Here is a 22464-nt window from a genome sequence, read left to right on the forward strand (position 1 = left end):
ATTCCTGCTCTGTTACGGTATCTGGCAGCAAACGACTGACACCAACATGTGACTTCCCACTAGATCACTAGACTTCTTTTCTGTTTTTCTTTCTGTTTAGGTCGACATTCTGTTCATGGGCATCTTTTCGGATCATTGATCACCGAGGATATATCTCAAAGCTGTCTTCTGCTGATGATCGGTGATGAAAGGATCATTGCTATTTTGCCATGGGAAATGAGACCAGCTTTAAGCCATCACCACATGAAGCAATAGGAGATAAAGACCAAGGATTTTGAGGTCTCATGAAAAGACACGGGTGATGATTGGCAGCCTCGGGGCATAAGAAGCATTGAAAAAAAGTCTGCAGTGAGCCCTTTCAGTATAATGACAACGTTTAGCATCTGTCAATAATGAGCTTAACATTATTCTAGTTAACATGGCACATTACAGTACAGACTTTTAATCCTTATAATAACTGTAATCAAGAGTCCCAGCACAGTCCTATATAACCCACAATCTATAGGTGTATCTCAGTATAGAACAGTGCATCAACTTTATGCATCTCAGGTGAAACTATTTCTCTGCTTGAGAGCTACCAGTGTTCCAGTATCAATAAGTACATTCCAGAGCAGCTCTGTACACCTGAGTATGATACACGGCATGATGTATGAGCTTCACAAATCAATTACATACCGAAAAGCAGAGGACAGTTTATTCCTGTTCCTTTTTAAACATTAACTACCTGTGTCCCTGAACCCTTCGACTGTCACCACATATATATTACAAAGTCAGCTCTGTGTGATTGAGATATATAGCCCAACACAGTTTAGTTCCACCACTTAGCCATGCAAGGGTGTGCATCAGTTCCTTGCCTGTTGCTTTGCTAAAATACGTTGCTCCATCAGGCGCATCCCCAAAATACAAAACAGATCATTGTCCAATTTTGATATCGCTTTTAACTTAGCCGCATATTGCATTCCAGGCCATTGGATCTCAGTATAGTCTATAATAACACAGTACCCCAATACAGACTGTCCTACCCCAAAATAATTCTGTCACTGCTGATACAAGCAACCGATTTCCATTGTAGGTTATTATATCCAAACACGTTTGCTGATGCATCTATTATATTGTATTGCACCCTCAATTAGATATATATCCCACGTTAGTTAAATACATGCCAATATAGTATAGCCTTTTCCTAACACACTGCATCACAGTTAGAAAGGGCACTGTTTCATGCATTCCAAGAATGCACTAACACAATGTCTATAAGCGAGAGGAGTTATAATTATGGCCCTTTTAATTATCGTCCCTGGTGCACTGCTCCCTCCTGCGTGATGTGAGGCCTTAGGGAATCCCGTGGACTTGGGATGGCAGCACAAGGCTTTGCATGGACTGTAGTGCTGATTTTCTGCAGCCCGAAACTCTTGGGAATGGTTTCCATGGAGACTGGATTGTCGTTGGAGGTGTCTGGCCGGGTGAAGCGTGGCTGGGTATGGAATCAGTTCTTTGTGGTAGAAGAATATACAGGAACAGAGCCACTCTATGTGGGGAAGGTAAGCGAGAGAATGAGTAGAGGTTGCGAGGGACAATAATTTGTGGGACCCAATGTGTGTAGGAGCTGAAGCAATTGTGTGTCCAGGAAATAATAAGATGGAAGAATCTAGTTGTAAAAGAGTAGATTCTAAAACAAAGAGTGTACAGGTAAAGGCCATGATGATGTGAGCATGTGGCCATCTGGAATGGTGTACTGGTGGGAGAGTGTGCCACAAATTTACCATTAATGCCACTCCAGTGGTAGATGGGGGTCCTGCAGTGTATCAAAGCGTAACGAGCAGCTGCGTGTATCAAGGCCGCACATAGGTAATATAGCATTAAAGAGCCAGGGCAGCTTAGTGATCCCCACTCTGGCCCTGGATATGAGCGTCCCCAAAGGCATTTTGTAATGTTCCTATGCTACCCCATTTTTTACATAATTGGATATTGTCTAGTCCCACTAACCTAAAAATCGTAATAGAATATATTTGTATAGCTATACACAATACACACAAGAATGGTGGGACATCATTGATCTATAGAAAGACTTGTGTGGCACTGGAAGTTCATCTCATTGAAAACCAGCGCGTGAGAAGAATGCAGAACTGTGCCTCAGGCATATAAGCAGAATCTTTTCGCAAATAACTTTGTAAGCCCTAAAATCCTACTGTTTTAATGTTTTAACTAAATGTATGAGCGTCCTGGAAAATGCTGATCAATAACTCGAGTTCCATGGGAACCAAAGAGCTTTGCTTTTGCATTGTGTTATTATGGCTCAATAAGCCCAAAGCACTGTTTAGTCCTTATGACTGAGTATGCAGGGATTTGTCAAAAGGAAATGGTGGAGACTCACCGTACAGCTGGAAGATAGAGAACTAAACCCAAGCTAGCCATTTGTTCTGCAGAGCTCACTGATGGAAAAAAAAAACATTAATAAACTGTTTTCCACACCACTCATTGAGGCTTGAATTAATTGCAAAGAAAACGCTGATTATCAAAGCATGGTTGAACAATGCAACTATGGCATAGCATGGTGTAGAGGTTCATGACATACCAGTGTATGACATATATCATGTGGGATCATAGTTCTCCTGAACCAATTTTGAACCCTACGTTCAGGACTATACTGAGGCTTGAATGCAACAAAAATGTGTTTCTAATATGTTTTTAATATTACATTTCTTTCTCACTTTGATGTTCAAAGCCCACATGGAGTGCTAATACAGGCTGTGCCTAGAGCCTACAATTGCCTTAAAGCAACCCTGGCTATGTGCAGAGCTGTGTACCAAAGTACCGTATATGTGAGCTTGTTTCATGGTATTGTGTACATTCATATGATAATCTTGTCTATATTGCTTGTTAATACTATTTTATTGTATTCTTGGCTGTCATGTGCTGTGTGATTTTGCGAGGATTTATGAGGCACAAGTGTCTGTTATGTACTTGCTTTGTGAATATTACATTTTATGTATTTTTCAAATATGCCCATGTGATTTATATGATGTGTTTTTCTGTATACATATAATAAGTGTAGAAACATGGCAATGCTTGTGCTTACTCTGTGTGCATTGTATGGGAATCTTTAGGAGTATAATATGTTGTAGGCACTGGCATAACTACAGGGGTTGCGGCATTGCCTCTAGGGGGCCCAGGGGACCACTGAGACCCCTTTTTTCCTTTCTCTTCATACTGATTAAAAATAGTGTAGAAATCGGTCCAGGTCAGCAGGGCCTTTTTTAAACTATTTTGAACCGGCATGGGGAGACAGGAACGTATTGGGTCACATTACGTGGGGTGCGTACCCCACGTAATGTGACCCCATGGGTGTGTACTTGTGTGTGTGTGAGCATGGGTGTGTACTTGTATGTGTGAGCATAGGTGTATACTTGTGTGTATGATCATGGATGTGTAAGTGTGTCTGTGAGCACGGGTATGAAATTGTGTGTGTGAGCATGAATGTGTAATTGTGTGTGTGAGCATGGGTGTGTAGGTGTTTGTGTGTAAGCATGTATGTGTAAGTGGGATGAGATGGAGTATGTGTTAGAATGAGAATAAATGTGTGTTAGTGAGTATGAGTAATTTGTGTGTGTTTGCATATGAGTGAGTTTGCCAGAGTGTATGTTGGAAGGGGGGCAAAGAAGGCACAGACAAGTTGTTTGGGGCAATCATGGCATAGACCAGCTGTTGAAGTTGGTTTCTAGTTATGCCCCTGGTTGTAGGTGTTGGTATAATCTGTACTGAACCATCAACTACCCATGCACTACAGCCATACTACTGTGATCAAGTATGGGTGCAATTTTCCTTTAGTATCATTAGATGACTTTAATTATCCAAATTGCTCAGTTGAGTTACTTAAGTTGTAAAACCTGAATAACTAATTCATTGTGATGTACTCTATTTACATGAAATAAAGGGGTTACCAACTTCTATCATAAAAATTCCACAAATATGTCCTTGCCGCTGACTGACCCAGTACATACAAAAATGCTGAGTATACAGAGAGCTCCATGGTTGGTTACCATGTTGGTAACTATAGTTATTGAATTTACATGATTATCATTTTGTTAATGTTTCTTTTTGATGGCCTGATAGTAAAAGTTAGTCCATCCAGGTCACATGTACAACCCTAGTATTATATAGTGTGTATCTGATGTCAATGTAATGCTCTTTATCAGGGCTGGACCAGCGATGATGGTCATATGCAGACACTGGCTGTACACTGTAGCACCCAATCTGTCTCTGGGATGGCAGATTTGGATGACCATGGGGCGCTGTGGGCAAATGGCCCACTGGGCATTTACCCGGTGTGCCAGATGACTAGTCTGGGCCAGCTCTTTGTGTATGATTGTAGACACGTTAATATTTAGGTGGTTTACTGGGTTTGTGTGTGTTTTTATGTAGTTTTTAGCATTTATTTAGGTTTTCTGTGTTAGTGGAGCTCAGTATGTTAACGGGTAAGGCACTTAGAATAAGTATGTATTTTATTCATGTAGCCTGTTTTATAATTATATGTTCTGCTGTTTTATGTACACATTAGTGTGACTTTTAGGGCTGTAGAACCCTGGAATATTCTCACACCCACTAAAAGCAGAGGAGTGTAAGGGGCACTGCAACAAGACAAATGGGAGTTGTGGTTATGTTAAGATCCAGATGCCACTGCGCACATAAGCAGTCACACTTCATCATGTGCTTGTTTCTCCATCTATCTCCGTTCTCCAGCTACACTGTGAACGTGCAGCTTTTTTCCTGCCATGCTGTTTTTAGTGATTACATCAAATATGGAAATTAGTGCACGCTATGAAATATTTTTCAGATTTGCTAGGTCAGGTATCCTAATGTTTGGATTTCAAACAGCATTTTTTCAGGGCAACAGACACTCTGTGTTTTCATGATAATATTGGCCCAATATACGATTCAAAATGTTAATTCCTTGATTCTGTCCTAATTAGAGAAATCCTGACTGCGACAGGATTACCAGCCTTAAAAACCGTGTCTGAAACCCATGTCTAGATATCCAAAGCATCTTGTAATCTTGTATGTGTGATGCTTTATTTAAGACTCCAAATTCCAATAAAGACATTTTTCTTATAGGTTTGGGGCATTTTATAATTAAGTGCTTTCAGTAAATTGAAAGTTGTGGTAATTATGTTGCATTTAGTTTTAGGGGCTATGCAGACACACAAGGAAAATATCAACTATTTAATAAATATATTTCGATTAAAAAAAATACACTAAAGGTACAATCCTGCCAATTCCTACCATGGAAAGGTCAAGGCAGGCCTCAAAATTGAGTAACAAGTAGACTTGTGCATTTGGATTCATATTAATTTTAACAAAATTTGCCAATTTTGATAATTCGTATGAATTTACTAAAATGAGGAGGGCCCCAACAAGACAAACAAAACAAGAAGCACAAAATTTTTGCTTAGATTTTGTCTCTCACTGACCCTCTGTCACGCTCTATTACTGTCTGTCAATGTCTCCCTACCTTCTTTTTCTTCTTGTTTTTCCTCCTTATTTGTAGTGAACCACATCTCCTGGAGATCCCCTGCTTTACCACGGCCTCCTGAAGCACTTCTGCATCAGATTAGAGCCTCAGCAAGCACATCGGGGAGTCCTCTCCCCCGCTTGTTGAAGGAATGGGGGAATGGTTTTCGCAGGGACAGCCTCTCCCCTTTTCTCCAATTGAGGAAGAGGTTGTCCCTGTGGTGTGTCCGATGCGGAGGTTCTCCAGAAGGCCACAGTAAAGCAGTGGATCACTGAGAGGAGCGGATCACTGAAGAAGAAAGAAGTGGAGAACAAGAAGCAGAGCTGTGAAGACAAGGAAGTGTTTGGCAGAGGCACTAGGGAGACATTGTGAGAGTGTGTGACAGAGTGTGATAGAGAGTGAGAGTGACAACGAATATTGTTTCCGAATGTAAAAAGGACCAAAAATGAAATGAAAAATCTGTCCTAATAATTTTTAGTCCATGTGCATAAGTCTACTAAACAGGGGATGTGTGAAAGTACAATGACTGTACGTATGCCAAAAACCCAGCAGTGCTAATTGAAGTCAAGAGGCAGCCTCCAGGAATGTTAGAAAGCGAGTTGTGTAAATGATTTATTGAAAGACAGAGATCAGTTAAAGCAAACACAATTTGACAGATGCCTGAGTACATGAATGATTCTATAACTTGAGGTGACCAGATGTTCCCAGTTTCCAGGGACAGTCCTGATATCAAACCCTCAAACCCTTTGTACCTGACATCACATGTTATTGGAAGTAAACCACAGCCACCAGGCCTTCATTCATTAGCATCCCATCCACTTAAGATATTCACATACAGGCATGTGAAAACACCCTCTTTGAATTCTATAGTTTAACATATTAGGACATAATAGCAATCATCTGTTCCTTACCAGCTCTAACAATTAGGTAAATACATCTTTGAATGAACAGCAACACGTGACATATTATACCGCGTCATAGTTTATTCAACAAAAATAAAGCCAAATGGAGAAGCCATGTGCGAAAACTAAGGAGCAGATGATTGTTATGATGTCCTGATTTGTAAAACATAGAATTCAAAGTGGGTTACTTTCTTACTAACACAACTGTAGCTTGTGGTAGTTTAGGAATAGCAACATGCCAGATATCAATGTGAGACCGACACAAAGAACCATCCATTACTGAGCAATCCCATCAACAGAAGTAAGGAAACTACTTAGTGGAGTAGAGAGACACACACAGATATTTACCACACACAAATACATTTATGCATATATATACTTATTTGTATAGATGTGCATATATTTATATGTATGTTTATATATGAAAGATAAAGATATGTAAATGTAGCACAGAAATATATACACACAAATCTATATACATCGATATACAGATGGCCATATTGTAAATATAAAAAATATTTGCAAATAAACATATACTGATGTATACATACATATTTCTAAGCATGTTCATATGTGTAAAGATCACCTGCGTGGAATAGGGATATGGCAATCCTCAATTTACAGCAGAAAATACAAAACAAAAGTAGATTTGCCATTCTTATTAACTGTCAGAGTCCTTGTTTTTATGTTTATACTAATATATGTTTTATTTTACAGCAAGTCAATTAAAAAATGTCCCCAGATTTTATTTTAAAAGAATGGTCACCTTCAAATTAGTATAACAATAATAATATCAGAGTTCTTTTACAGTGGCTTAGTACATCCTCTTTTTAGTGGATACGGTTGGACAAAGACATTGCCAAGGATCTTATGACTTTATGACCAATTTGTAGCTATTCATGAATGTAACTGAATCGTTGCATATCACATTGATAACCATACAGGTACATTCTGTGCTAGCAGATTAGAAGTGGGAATTCTCTTGTATGGAAAAATCATGTTGAAATTTCATGTACATATGTACATTTGTATGTATATGTGTGATCTCTCATATATATATATATATGTGTGTGTGATCTGCAGTAGTTATGTGGATAACATGGCAGTAGCACCTCCTGCTGGTATATTTTGCTTCATTCTCCCACTGCAGATCTCTGTTGTTTTAATAGGATTATGGGGTCAACGTCTGGCACGGGGGAGAGAATACGGAGAGATCTATTTTAGATATAAAAGGGATTAAACACAAAGCTTGCACGTTTAATTAACTCGCTCAGATTTAAAGTAAAGTGCTGAAGTTTTCCCCGACACTCCAGGGAATCCTAACCACCGAAAATTAAATTCTGATTATTCAAAAAGCGTTGGTTGTATTACGTGCAATAAAAACAATGCTTCCCAGGTACAGCATCACTTTCTTTCACAAGATGCCACATATTTCTTTGATAGTAATGGCGTTCCAAAGCAACAAAATACAAACCGGGGGTTGGCATGTGATTGCCTATGGCAGGGTCGAGTCTAGAATAGTTTTATTGTGCCACATGCAACATTTTAAATGGTTAAATCAAACCTTAATGATAAGTACTTCATCAGATAATTATTACAGATTTCTCTAATCTATAAGTAAGCTGCTTTCCACTTTGACTACCCGGATAGCTAAGGTGGATATACAATATAATGGGGAGGAGGGGTGTGATCTCACCCATAGAGAGAAGAAGCTTGCTTAATATTTAGCAATAATTGCTCTAAATTGACTATGTTGAAAAATTCTTATTGAAATAGTCCAAGTTAAATACCCCATGTTGTCTACAGATTGATTTCTTTGAAACTGACAGGCTGTAGTCATTGGAAACATTGCTAAAATTCCCTGGTTGTGCACTGTAATACAGTCCTGGTCTTCAAGGGTTTAAAACATTAACACAACATATGTACAGTTTTTTTTGTTTCTTGTTCTAAAGATTAATAATAGAAACATGTAAGCCTTTGATTGCCTACAGACATGTACCAGCCAGTGTAACCTTATAAAAAGGGCACTTTACACGTTCAAATGCTCGTTAACTCTTAATTAATAGTAACTACATTGAAGACGCACACAGGGCTGCTAATTGTCAACATCATCATGAAAATGTTTAAAGTGATGACACATACCTTGTGGTTACAGATGGGACCTCTGAAGGAAGCAGATGGGTAAAATGAAGATGACTGGGAAGGATAGCAGATATGGCTAATTGTGTTAGCAATCATAAAGACAGACTAGGTCGTGGTTAGGATTTAAGTCTCATGATTTGTATCTTAGAATGGTTTGATACTGTCTGCGCATTTTGTTTTCTTGTGCTAATTTACTTAAGGGAAAAGCAGATGGTCTCCCAGCCAGTGTAGATTATACTTGTTTGCGCAATATTCCTGTATTTTTTTTTTCTCGAATGAAACTTTTGATTATGTATTCACAATCGGATCTGCCTTTTTTAGGTTGCCCATAAAACCATAGCCGGCTATGAACTGGAGCTAAAGATTTGCATTTAAACAGTTGTCCCAAGTCCCGTGCCTGCAGGCTGTGGTCCTCACGGCTGATTTGTGTTCTCCTAACCAATTCGACAGGCTTGCTGTAGTTGTAGAATCTGTGTACCTGACGCCAGTATTTAGACTCATGCTCACAAATCTTAAGATTCTTCCCATGATCCGTGGGTGTTTTCTTGTCTCGTCTATAGTACAGACTTGGCTTACCTTAAATCTGTATGCATGGGGTTAGATTTAACAGTCCTGTGTTCCAATAATTTCACATTCCTGTTATCTGCTGGTTCCATTAAGGCTTGCCGCACAACACAAACATAATAGCTCAGCCAGCAGGGGAACCCTACTTCGATTTCCCTTAGTAATCACGTATTTTTGTGTTCGTTAAAGACACAGGCATAGCTGAGTATTCCCTTTAACTTTTCCGTGTTCCCCCTTGAAAATGCATGGAGGAATTCTACAAGACCCACCCATAAGCTTTTGCCTGGTATTCCACCCCTAGCAATTCGGCTTGCAGGAGATGTTTGTGCTGGAATGGATTACAGTTGGGGACCTCATAGGCTGGATCACTGGATTTGAGGAGCTTCTTTGGGCATCCACAAGCCTGGGACTGCAGCTGTTCATTCTCAACCCACCATACATCTAATTAAAGGATGGACAGAGATTTGAACTCATGATGTTTTTGTCTCTGCCCCGAGATAACTCTGGCATCTCTGCTGTCACAAAGTATGGGTCACAAATGTAATGGGTTCCACTGACCATTTGCTGTGTACGCCTACAGTTTCCATTGACCATTTGCTGAATAGCCTACTGCCCTTGGCTAATCTTTTCATTGCTTTGCAATGATTTTCTAGTGATGAATGTGCGCCTTGCAATGAACACAGTTCAATGTGGGAAATTATAGGATGAGTTACATAATGATGCCATCAATAAACTGTTGGCATTACAGCTTTATTTACACCTTCATTTAATCTTAGTCATAACAGACCTTTGCCACCCCCGCCACGCACCTGCACAGCATTCGGAATATGCATTTATGAGTATGTTTGATCCCTGCAATCCAGCACTTTGTCAGCAGGAAAAGGGTAAACATAGCCCTACAGGGCTGCTAGGCTGTTTGAGCAAAATAGTCAATGTTTTGCATTAATTAGTCTCTGGTAGGCAAGGGCATGTAAGGCTAGACACAGTATGGGTTAATGGAGAGTTTCTCAAATCTGTTCTCCGTGGTTTTCTGTGGCAAATTATATAGGCAAGAATATGCTACTCAATTCGAGAACCCATGGATATAAACTGGGTACTCTGTGATGCCGGAAAGGGATTGATTGCTAGCGGCTCATGTAACCCAGAGGTTAACCACCGGTGGCATAGCTGATTCTAAAGATGGCTTTAAAGCGTTCTCTTAGAAGGAAAGGATACGTCGCAGTTCTGTGACCTTTGGATGAGAGAGTTAATAACCGCAGGTGTCATTTTGGCATGGAAGGAATAGGAGTTCTACTGACTGGTTAAGTTGAGGCGATAGACTATTCGATCCTCGGTAATTTATGGTGAAAATAAAGACAGAGAAATACCCCCTTTAAATGGGCACTCTGGAGGATTGTCCAGATTAGCCCGTTAACTGGGGACAATTCTTATGACAATGTCTTATGAAGACTAGAAGTGACAATGTTTTGAAGTATTCCTTTTCCATGGTCAAAAAATAAAACCTTATGACCCTACTGGAAGGATAAATTTAGGCAAAATTCAGGGGGGGGGGGAATCATTATTTAGATGTGATGTCATACAGACGTCTCCAAAATGTCTTTCATTTGAGCGGAAGTTGGAAAAAACTGAGATTTCTGTTTAGGCAGCCATTAGTGACCATCTGCCCCCATTTATGTTTCAAGCTTCCTAAAGGGGGAGTGTTATAAACTACGAAAATGTGTCCTCCGCACATTAATTAGTGCTGGCATTGAAAGGGGTGGAGTGACTTTGTATTTTAAATTAATTTATTAAACTGCTAGACTAAGCAACTTTCTTTATACCAAATAATAAATTAATCTAAAACACAGATACTGTAGTGTACTTTAATGTTCTTTTTCTGTTTTTTTTCACATTAACACTTAACTATGCTTGAAAACATAGCATTTGATGGCAGATAACAATCATTCAGCCAGTCTAGTCTGCCCATTTTTCTGTTGTATAAAAGTGTTTTGGTTGTATTTAGGATAGCCTTATTGTCCTAACAATGTTTAACCCCTTAATGACAAAGCCCGTACATGTACGGGCTCAAAATGCATTGTTTTCAATGGGTTTAGGGACCGCCCATTTTCCTTAAGGAGTTAAATTCCTTCACTGTATTAAAGGTAGCCAAGTGGTCCATTCAAATACTAGTTTTCCCCTTTGCACGTTCATGGAGGGATTCTGTAGACTACGTTTGAAGAAGTTTTGGAGTATTCAGCCACAAATCTCCTGCTGCCTGCACCTACGTGGTACGGTTACCGCTAGTCAGCTCTAGCGCTTGCTCAGTGAGAATTCTGGGGACATCTAAAGAAGCAGCCAATCAGCTGCATCTTCACGTGAGAGTAAGTATTTTTTAAACATGTTGAAGAATGTATGTTAAAATACGTACAAAGTACTTTAAAATGCATTCTTTGTTTGTAAGGTCTCATGACACACTATACTGTCCCTTCAAGGTCTACTTCTTCTGGTGAAAGGCTCATCCACTTATCTATCGCTGTTGGAGTAAAATAAAACAGAGGCATTAAGCACCAGAGGCGGAACATATGTCTATTAGCCTGATATGCATACCTGGTAACTTGTGGGCTTCGGCTACCTGGAGCCTACCCTTGCGGGATGCGGCCAGGACTGCCCACTCGCAAACCCAGAGGATTCGGAGAGTTCCCAGATATGCTGATAAGCCATCACGCCTGATATGTATTGACGGCAATTCAGGGAGATTAATAAACAAACCAAAGCTGAGTGGGCATATACATTCCACGGTGCCTGCCGAAATTGGCTACAGTAGTGCCGGGCAACCACCTCTTATGGCGGGGCACCTCTCACTTTCCTAAATCTGGCATCTCTTGTGATACAAAATAAATGAACAGATGGGATCTGGTATTAAAATGTTCTTTTAACAGCATTTACCAGAAGTTAAACAGTTATTTATATGATAAATTACATAAATGGAGTCCAGACCAATTTTCCTCTAGAATTAACCTTGTATTCAGTCAAATAGATCAGGAGTATAAAGGGTATGCAGCACATTGATGAGCATAATATATTGTTATACTGCTTATCATAATACACGGCTGAATTGTATCTTCTATAAGAGAACCTTTATTTTTACCGATCAAAGAGTAAAATAATGAAAAGGTAACATTACGTAAGTCATACAATGTCATGATGTTTTGTGGGTTTCTGTTCATTTTTAGTACAAAGATAGGTAGCATATAATGGGCATGGATAACATGCAAGAAAAACATTGCAAAAATTGCAGAAACACATTCTATACAGAACATGATATTTTCTACCTGCGTGCACCCCCTCTTCTAACTGTCCTTAAAAAGGGGAAAATGCAAAGTATTGTGCGTCACAATTTACAGCTTGCGGAAAGGTGTTTAAATGTTATTACACCATATAAACTGTTTTTGTGTTTTGACAATGACCGTAACATCTTTTTAGGAAATTTGAAGATTGTAGGTCTTCCTTTGGTCTTGTAGTGCCTTAAATAAACCACAATGTGCAAACCTCTTCATAGTATGCCCCCTTTCCCATGTCCATTGGATTCAGGAGTGGTCCTACCATAAAGTAGGTTAGGCAGCTGCCCAGGCCCCCATTGACACCCAGGAGCAACTTTATCTCATAAATCTATATTTCTTTTTAAAAAAAATACAGTTATTAATATGGAGTTCCTTCATTTTTGTATAATTATTATTATATTTCAATATAAATGGGCCTCAATTAGTGTTTTCCCTTAGGGTCAAAAAATCCCACCGCTGCCCCTTACTATTATATCAAAATCGAAAATTGTTCCAGACTAAGGATAGCAGGGAATGGCCTTTTCCCATGTTAAATATGGTAGCAGATAATTGGTATTCAGAAGTAGAGGACTGCCTTTTGCTTTTACATGGACATCAATCTTTTATTTATGAAATGATGTGTATTACATACCATACATATCACGTGTCGGTAAATAAAAGCCAAACGGTAACTCGTAGCTGCTTAAAAATTGATAGAAAAATCACGTTCTCTTTGATGCTTAGGACTTGATTGCTTTGGTAAGGAGAACATGACATTTAAATGAAGATAAGTTAAACAGTCCCCATAATCATTTCAGTGTCAGAAAGATGAATTGCGGCATTGTCCTTTGAACAGGAGGAGTTAAAAATGTGTGTTGTATATTGAGTATCAAACACTGAATGTACTGGTGGGCGAACAATAGCGGACATCGATCCGTAACAGGGGGGTAGAGTTTAGGAACAAGAGCAATGCCCATTGATCACAACCAATATACTTTGTAACTTCCTGAAAATCCCTGTTTGATGTGGCTCATCTTTATTCATTAGAAAAATGAATTAAAATACTTGGCCAGAAAATCACAGAAAACAATAGAATTTGTGGCAGACGAGCCAGTTGTCCCAACTAGTCTGTTCATTGTTCCTGTAAGACCTAATTTGATCCTTGGCCTTGCCGTGTGCACATCCCAGGTATCGTTGTATTAACTCACATCTACCAACAGTCTCTGTGTTCCCAGGACAGTCCTGATTTCAGTTTCAGGCAATGTCCCGGGTAGCTGGCCCACTGTCCAGCTTTTGTGGTTGGTGAGATCCTATGATCTGCCCTGACTGGCCGAAGGTTTTGGGAAACGATGGGGGTCTGGGCTTGAAACCTCCTTACGATGGTAACATAATGTCACAAGGTGGCTATTCGAGAAAGATGGGCTGGTGACCACACTCCTCCCACTTTCAGGGCTGACCACTCCTCTCCCCGGTTAGGAGGCTGGGTAGAAGGCAGGGCTTTTACTAAAAGGTTGAATGTGATTTTGTGACCTGTCAATAGCTATTTATGTACCTGAGCAGAAGGAAAATGTGAAATATTTACACCATTTAATTTATAAACCCTCGGATGCTTCTGTGTCAGCTTGTGAGCAGGGACCTGTTTGACTAATGCGTCGGTTTGTCTTAGTCTGTCAGTTCTAGTCTCTTCATTTGCCTTGAATATATGCATAGGAAGAAGCGCTGCGTAAATTGTTGGTGCTATATAAATAAAAGATAATAATAATACACATTAGTATGATTTTTAGGACTGTAGAACACTATAACAAATTTATAGTCACTGCAAAGTGAAGGCAGCCATAGTTTGGTCTTTACGTATGTAAATATGTTTCTGTATTACTTATCAGAAAAGACTTTGCTGATGTGTGAAGCACTATTTTTATTACTTTTTTCATCCTCTGCATGACTGAACTATAGTTCGGATCCACTCAGGCTTCCATGAAATATGTCTTTACGATAGTTTGGTGTAGGATGCTGAATACCAAATTTTAAGATGTTTCTTTGGCAACCTATAAGTAAAAAATAGGTATAAAAACGTAACTTAAAATGGTATTTTATGGCATACCTCCCAGCATGTCAAATGGCACATTTGTTTTAGGGGGTGTGGCTGGGGTCGAAGGGCTAATCAAGGCTTTTTATGTGACTTCCTGATTGCTATTTATGTAACTAAGTGAGCCACTTAGAAGAAGAATGCATTTTATTGTTTTAATGTTTTAATTATCTTTCTTTGGATGAATCATCTCCTAGCATGTGTGGGTGGAAACATGGTTTCCGTACTCCAGGACTAAATTTGTGCCAATGTATATTTCTAGTTAGCCACAAATGCATTATAACGTTAGATTAGTTTCAGGAGAGGTACACATGGCCTCTTTCTATAAGAAATTAACAAATCCCAGCATTGAACAATCTCACTTACAGCCAAAGATTTTTATCATTATATATGCTCTCTTAGAGACAATACAATTCTTAGTTTGCACACATTATTATGGAAGTACCACACGTGAAGAAGGACCCAGAGAATATAATTTGCTGCAATTGACCAGTGAAAGGAGCAATTGGAGAATGGGGTCAATATGTAAATTCCATCCCTGTCTTGAGCAAATGCACATTTGAGTTCTGCCACAAGTATAATACACTGGAATGAAAAGGTCCTTTACAGTACTGAAGATCCCATTCAGGTTTCAGCATCCTCTCCGAATGTTTTTTTTTTGTAAAAAAAAGCAAGCATCTCTGGGTTGTAGGCATAGGGTTGGGTTGGGTGGGTTGGGTTGTAGGCATAGGGTTGGGTTGGGTGGGTTGGGTTGTAGGCATAGGGTTGGGTTGGATGGGTTGGGTTGTAGGCATAGGGTTGGGTAGGTTGGGTTGTAGGGATGGGTTGTAGGGTTGAGTTGGGTGAGTTGGGTTGTAGGCAATGTATAGAAATAAGTAAGTTTTTAGTGCTCTTAGATCTGAAGTCAAATGACTTAAGCCTGTAGACTCAAGCTTGCAAACAGAGTCTGCCAATGACGGTGGTCTTTATGACTTGGTTAGGCTAAAGGGTTTTGGTATCCTTGACAAATGAATGAACCAGGAATTGATACAGCAATATAAAACCCTTTTTCTTTTTCTCTACAGATTCACTCAGACTCGGATGAAGGCGACGGTTCCATTAAGTACACTATTTCAGGGGAGGGGGCAGGCTCCATCTTTATCATAGATGAACTTACAGGTGACATACATGCCACAGAACGCTTGGACAGAGAGCATAAGACATTCTATACTCTGCGTGCTCAGGCTCGAGACCGTCACACAGACAGACTGCTGGAACCTGAGTCTGAATTCATAATCAAAGTGCAAGACATCAATGACAGTGAACCACGATTTCTGCAGGCGCCATACATTGGGAGTGTCCCTGAGCTGTCACCTGTAGGTGAGTCCAACTATAAAACTACAGCTTTGGTTAGAATATAGAGTGTAGGAAACATGAGGGATTAAAGTTTGTGTTTCTTACTTTAGAGGACAGTTTGGGGGTAGCTTGTGGATTCTATTCCTACAGATACAAGATGTTTTACCTGGGCGTTCTTCTTGTATTTGTCTTTTAAGAAGCTATACTTGATTTGATGCGCTACCTGGTACTATAAAATGAAATTGGAAACTATAATTCTGTATGTAAAGGTGAGTTAGAAGAAAGCACGTTGTATTCTTTGTTCCGAACTCCTATTTCAGGCACATCTGTCATGGTGGTGTCAGCGTGGGATGCCGATGACCCAGCTTATGGAAGCAGTGCAAGAGTTGTATATAGCGTCGTAGAGGGAGAAAAACACTTTACTGTGGACAGCAAAACAGGTGAGGCATGTAATACGACATACACTATCAAGTAAGCTTGTTGTAGCTGCCAACAACTGAAAAAGGGAATAAAGCTGTGCATTTTATATTATTATATTTTATTTCTAAAGTATCTAAGGATTGTGTTTCATCTACATCGCAATGACTTGATCTTAAGGCCAAAAACATAAATAATACCGTATTTGCTCGATTATAAGACGAGGTTTTTTTCAGAGCAAATGCTCTGAAAAATACCCCTCGTCTTCTAATCGGGGTCGTCTTCTAATCAGACCTCAAATAGAGTCTGATTAGGAGACTAAGATCCAGATCCCCCGCACCGCTGCAGGGGACCTGGATCCTCCTGTCTCACCCCCCCCCCATCATACACACACTTACCGGTGCTTCCTGCTGTATTGCCGGGGCAGCGGGTTGACGTCTACGCGATCCGCGTAGACAACGTCCGCTGCAGCCGGAAGGAGGTGTGGCTAGCAGCGGGGGTTGTCTGCGTCCGTCGCGCAAACCTTCCCCGACTGTCAGAGATCAGAGTTCCCCGCACCGGTGCGGGGAACTCTGATCTCTGACAGCCGGGGAAAGTATACGCGACGGACGGATACAAACCCCCGCTGCCAACTCCACCTCCTTCCGGCTGCAGCAGAAGGCGACGTCAACCCGCTGCCCCGGCTGGAAGCACCGGTAAGAGAGGGCTGAGAGGGGAGGGGAGAGTGTGTGTGTGTGTGTGTGTGTTAGTTAAATGGGGGTATAGGGTGTGTGTGTGTGTGTGTGTGTTAAATGGGGGCATAGGGCATTTCTGGAGTGGCGTTAAGGGGGCATTTAATAGAGCACTCTGCCTCCTGAAATGCCTTATACACCTATATGCCACTCTGCCCCATAATATGCATTTTAACCCCCTAAATGCCAGAGTGGCATATAGGGGTATAAGGCATTTCTGGAGGCAGAGTGCTCTATACAATGCCTTTTAACTCCCTTAATGCCACTCTGCCTCCTGAAATGCCTTATACCTCCCTATATGCCACTCTGCCCCATAATATGCATTTTAACCCCCTAAATGCCAGAATGGGATATAGGGGTATAAGGCATTTCTGGAGGCAGAGTGGCATATAGGGGTATAAGGCATTTCTGGAGGCAGAGTGGCACATAGGGGGTCAAAAGGCATACCATGGGGCACAGTGGCATATAGAGGGTTAAAAGGCATATCATGGGCCACAGTGCCATATTGGAGTGGCAAGCCTGGGGGCAGATGTGCGTAACTGGGGGACAGGTTGGAAAATACAAGAAATAAAAACAAAAAAAATATTTTTCTCAATCATAGCTTTTATTAAAAAAAATAGTTTACATGAATTAACATTTACTGGTAAAACTTTTTTCCTTTAGGGTCGTCTTATATTCAGGCTTTTTCTTTTTTTCCTAAGTTAATATTCAGATTTTGGGGGGTCGTCTTATAATCAGGGTCGTCTTATAATCGAGCAAATACGGTATATTTTTTGAGAAAGAAAAGGCACTGCTCATGTTGCCGTTTACAATATGCAACCATGGGTAAAATGTTTAATTTTGTAATCTAAATGTCTTTTGCATTGTTACAAATAGTTTTGTGTTTTTTGTATATATGAAGAGGGTCAAACATGCATAGATGAAAATGCATAGATAGTTATAGTTTGTGAAGCATTTTGCATATCACTAAGATACAGTCTGTGCTGTTTTCCTATTTAATGCTCATATCAATCCAAGGACCAACAAAGAGTTAATGCAACTCCCATAATACTTATCCAGATGCTGATTGAAGTTGTGGGATTTGTAGCCCAACAATAAAGGCCCCCCGGTGTCTCATCTCCTGTAGCTAGTTTTGATGAAAGCAGCAGACCCAATCTCAGCTCACACATGCCTGGCATTTATAGGCTCTCTTTACTAACTATGTAGTCAAGAGACTGTCCTCGCTGTCAGCTGCATTCATTGCAAACCTTTCAAGTTTGTAGGCTTATCAGGCAATTAACATCACAGCCTGCACACACCTGTAGGCCAATTCCAAGTTGCTTGATAAACTGTAAGCATCCATAAGCGCTGACCAGGATAAATCTCTGCCTTTACAACATAATTGACCCTATTACTGCTTTAGCTCCCGCAGACGTGTCTCACTGCTGTAGCCGTCCCACAGGGAAAATTACGACTCTGCCATAACAGCGTCACTAGCCTCCCTCTATTAATCAATGTACAAGCGCCCTTTTCCAGGCCAAGTTCTGAAATGAAGCACCATATCTGGTCAAGGACATAGCTTTCCTCTTTCCAACCCTTTCTGTTACCCCGATTGCACCTTGTCAAGTTGTCATAACACCACATTATGAAATATGACATTGCTCAGTCTTTTGGTGTATTCTTCTTTTGAAGTGGAGGATTATTTGTATTGATGCATGCAGTCTATAGTACTAGAAGCTTGTACTTGTTTCTTGATTGTTTGCTGGGTTAATTTTGCAGCAGGGCCAGGCTGGTTTCTTTTTAGTCACAAACAGTCAAGGGTCACAGTTGAAGGTCATCAAAATACGCTCCTTAGCATGCATGGTACACCACCACCACCACTACGTACGTATTTTTTCTCCAAAGCTCTTAGGTTTTATCCTTTTGCACACTGCTTGGAGTTAGATTCATAGCATATCACTACTGGAAAAATACCTTAAAGCTTTAGTCAAACGGTTAAATGTGTATTCAGTGTGTTCAGTATTTCGAACATCAAAGTATCTGTGATGAGGTGATCTGTGTGGGTTCAAATATATCATTTGTGTATGTCTTACCCAATGTGATGTGATGGGGTACCAAACATGTAATGGGTGGCACTGATCAATTTTTACCTGCTTAAAAATGCTTGTGCAGAATTTAGGGATATTCATCAAATAATACTAGCATCCCCTATAACTGATTGTCTTGATTAAAATTGTATATGACTGTCTACACACTGCTGGCTGGAGCTTTTCATGCCCCATAATGTGTAGGGGTAACATACAGTATTTGTCATGCAGTTTAAGGTTTGAAAATGTATGTAGATACACAGTAGTTACACGGTTCCTCAATATGCAAAAGTCTTAGTTATAGAACACTATAAAGGAATGTGCTTTTGAAGTCTCATGGTTTCTACCTCTTCATAGTCTTTAGTTGGGGCAGAAGAGAGCCTTTGTACTAAGAAAGACACAGAAACTGAATTTCATGGACTATAAGAACCATTTAATCTGAGCACTGGGCTGTCCATGACTTTAAAAAGCTACAACATCAAGGCAAAATAAAATCTATACTCGGGTATAGACTCTGAGCTATGTTTTGCTGGTTTGTTTTATCTTTTAGGTGTTATCCGTACAGCAGTGTCAGATCTTGACCGTGAGTCTCAGGATCGCTACGACCTTGTAATCCAAGCCACAGACATGGCAGGGCAGTTGGGAGGCCTGTCTGGTTCCACCACGGTTACAATTGTGATTACAGATGTTAACGACAACCCACCTAGATTCCCTCAAAGTAAGTACAAATTGTGAGAGTGCGTCATGAGTGTTAGTCCAGTAAGAACAAGTCAGGAAGAAAAACGAAAAGGCCTGTTTGTGAGAATAAGTAACGTGCAGAAGGATTATATTCTAACATCTGTTATATCTCGAGTTAGAGATGTATATTGTATCTAAGTTTCTCTCACTCTAGTCTTTCAATATTTTAAATCTGGGCCAGTCAGAAGGAGTTCTCTGATCTCCCCAGATCAACCTTGTTTGCCACCAGCCACCTAGTAGCGGATCTCCCTCGCATCTGTCTCAAAGCACCCCTGGACCAACCTCAAAAGAACTTGTCTATAGACTGAAGGGGGAGAGGTCGCTGGACATGGCTATTAAAGAGATCGATAGATATGGAATACCATAAACAATATATGCACTAAATGTAGAAGGAGATGATTGTTTGAAAAAAAACACTAGCATTGAGAATGTTAATAAAGAGTGCCACAGAGAACGTTATTTATATTAAGTGTCAATATATTTATTTGAGGGCTAGCAGTACAATGGCTGCAAGCAAGTGCAAATATGTCATATATTCCATAATTGGTTTGGCTAAATAGAAACTGTCACATGTAAGACACGAATCATCCATCACGTTTACTACTATGTTTATTTAATGATCAGTTTTCAAGTTATTCAGATTTATGCTTTCCGGCTCTGATATCACATCTGCTTCCACCAAAGACTTTTCTTTGTCCTGTAATCCCTCATTGACAGTTGCATTGGAATCCTACAGCTACAATGCTTTAACTGGCTTATACAATTTCTGCCCCTTTTTGCTAGGGGTTCTTAAAACTGTGCTTTGTAACATTTTTAACACTATTATAATAAATATTATAAGATTAGGCAGCAGTTTTAGGAATATAATGCAGAATGGCAGGTGGTCATTTTCATATTAATCACCATGAATAAAATGCTCTGTATAGAAGAATAAATTAGAATTGTGGATAATATATAATGTCATAGATCTCCATGCTCTACCTTATGTTCCCTGTTCTTCCGTTTAGAACTGTACCAATTTAGTGTTTTGGAGTCATCTCCTCCAGGCTCTGTAATTGGACGGGTGAAAGCAGAAGATGCAGATGTTGGTGAGAACACAGACATGTTCTATCAGATTCAGCAGCAAGATTCGAAAGCCATATTCAGCGTAACCACAGATGTCGTCACACAGGAGGCTGTGCTAAGTATACTACAGGTATCAATAAGTATAAACCGAAGCAGCTTGATGGATCTGGCATGCCTTCATAACAATCATTTTGCGGTTACATCCAGCTAAAATGCCTGAAAATGCTTATGTAATCAACCTCTATGTTAGAGACACCACTGTCGCGTTGATCATCTTATATATCAGTGACGTAAGTGCCAAGGTATGCCTCGGGGGCATGTGATGATGTCCTTCATTGTCTTAAACCCAATTGAGTTCCATACAAGCTAAGCCCTTGAATTAGTGAATAAATGCCAAAGTCATATGTTTTGAATAACTCAATAAAATTAAGTGGTGCTAGGCTTGAGAAATTTCGGTAGCCAGATAATCTGTAAATCATTGCTCCAATTGTTTGTTGCTTACATGTTAAGTATGACACGTTATATAATTAGATGTAAAGTTATCAATTCTTGCAGTATACAGGTGCAGATGTGAAACAACATAAATATGGCACTCATAATCCTCTCAGCCACCGCCTATCCAGCAGCAATATTTATAATTTTGTATCTCAGTAGCAGCTGTATTTAAGCATAATATATAGATGACATTTTGTGATTATACAGTGGCATCTTGTTAGCTGTCAGTGAGTAGTGAATGTGAAAATGGGAAAACATGGCGGATGCCCTCCAGTCTTTATTTTGTTCACCAAAAGACGTAAGACTCTCTCTCTGTTGAGCTAGAGAAACAGAGATTCGATCACTACAACTTTTACGTTTTTCCTTTTTATTACTGTTTATGTGTATAAAAACACACAGTGATATATCCTGGCCTAAGCTAACTAGGCCTAGGGCATCAGGTCAAGGGGGGTCAAAAGTCTCCCTGCTACAAAAACAGGGAGCAGATCGCCCCCAAATCTTTTTCTCATCTATTCATTGTGTTAGCCAGACCCCACCTCCAGAATGATATAGGTTCAGAGAAGGGCTACTAAAATGTTGAACAGTTTGCAGGATAAAAATTCAGGGAAGGCTAAAGGACTTGAAGAAAAGGGCATATGATCATACCTTGGAACTTCTTGCGGGACGCGGCAAGGACTGCACACTGACGTCAGCGGGCGGTCCCGTGACATTGGTGGGCGGCCTGCTGACGCCGGGGACAGTTCTTGCTGATGTCGGGGGCGGTCCCGCTTACGTCGGGGGCGGTCCCGCTTACGTCGGAGAAGTTCCCGCTGACGGCAGCGGGAAGCATCCCCATTTAAAGGAAAAATGGGCGGGGAGCGTCAAGACCCCGCTCCCCCGACCCGCAGGATTCGGGTCTTGACCCAGAGAACCGGAGAAGCAGTGCTCACCCTGCCATCCCCAGTTCCTAGGTATGGATATGATAGTAGCATTTAAATACATAAAGGGATCCAAGAAAGTACAAGAGGGGAGTGTATTTCAAAGAAGGAAAACAGGATAAGAGGTCATAGTCAGAAACCAGAGGGCCAGAAGCTTAGAAGTAATTACCGTGGTGATATAAGTATGCATGGGATATA

The 22464-nt window shown here is 40.3% G+C and overlaps 1 protein-coding gene across 1 annotated transcript in view; it reads left to right on the forward strand.

Moving 5' to 3' along the window:
- The first annotated feature begins 1418 nt into the window (after nucleotides 1-1418).
- LOC149276412 (cadherin-22-like) overlaps nucleotides 1419-22464 on the forward strand; it is a 32771-nt gene continuing 11725 nt past the window's right edge. Inside the window, exons 1-5 of the mRNA XM_089503680.1 lie at nucleotides 1419-1541; nucleotides 15567-15861; nucleotides 16158-16277; nucleotides 19602-19769; nucleotides 20797-20984. Of these exons, the coding sequence (XP_089359806.1) occupies nucleotides 1419-1541; nucleotides 15567-15861; nucleotides 16158-16277; nucleotides 19602-19769; nucleotides 20797-20984 (894 nt within the window). The remainder of the gene's footprint in view (nucleotides 1542-15566; nucleotides 15862-16157; nucleotides 16278-19601; nucleotides 19770-20796; nucleotides 20985-22464) is intronic.

Source organism: Sceloporus occidentalis, unplaced genomic scaffold, assembly GCF_023333645.1.
Source record: "Sceloporus occidentalis isolate IW3139 unplaced genomic scaffold, rSceOcc1.0.p SCAF_240, whole genome shotgun sequence".
Classification (NCBI taxonomy): domain Eukaryota; kingdom Metazoa; phylum Chordata; class Lepidosauria; order Squamata; family Phrynosomatidae; genus Sceloporus; species Sceloporus occidentalis.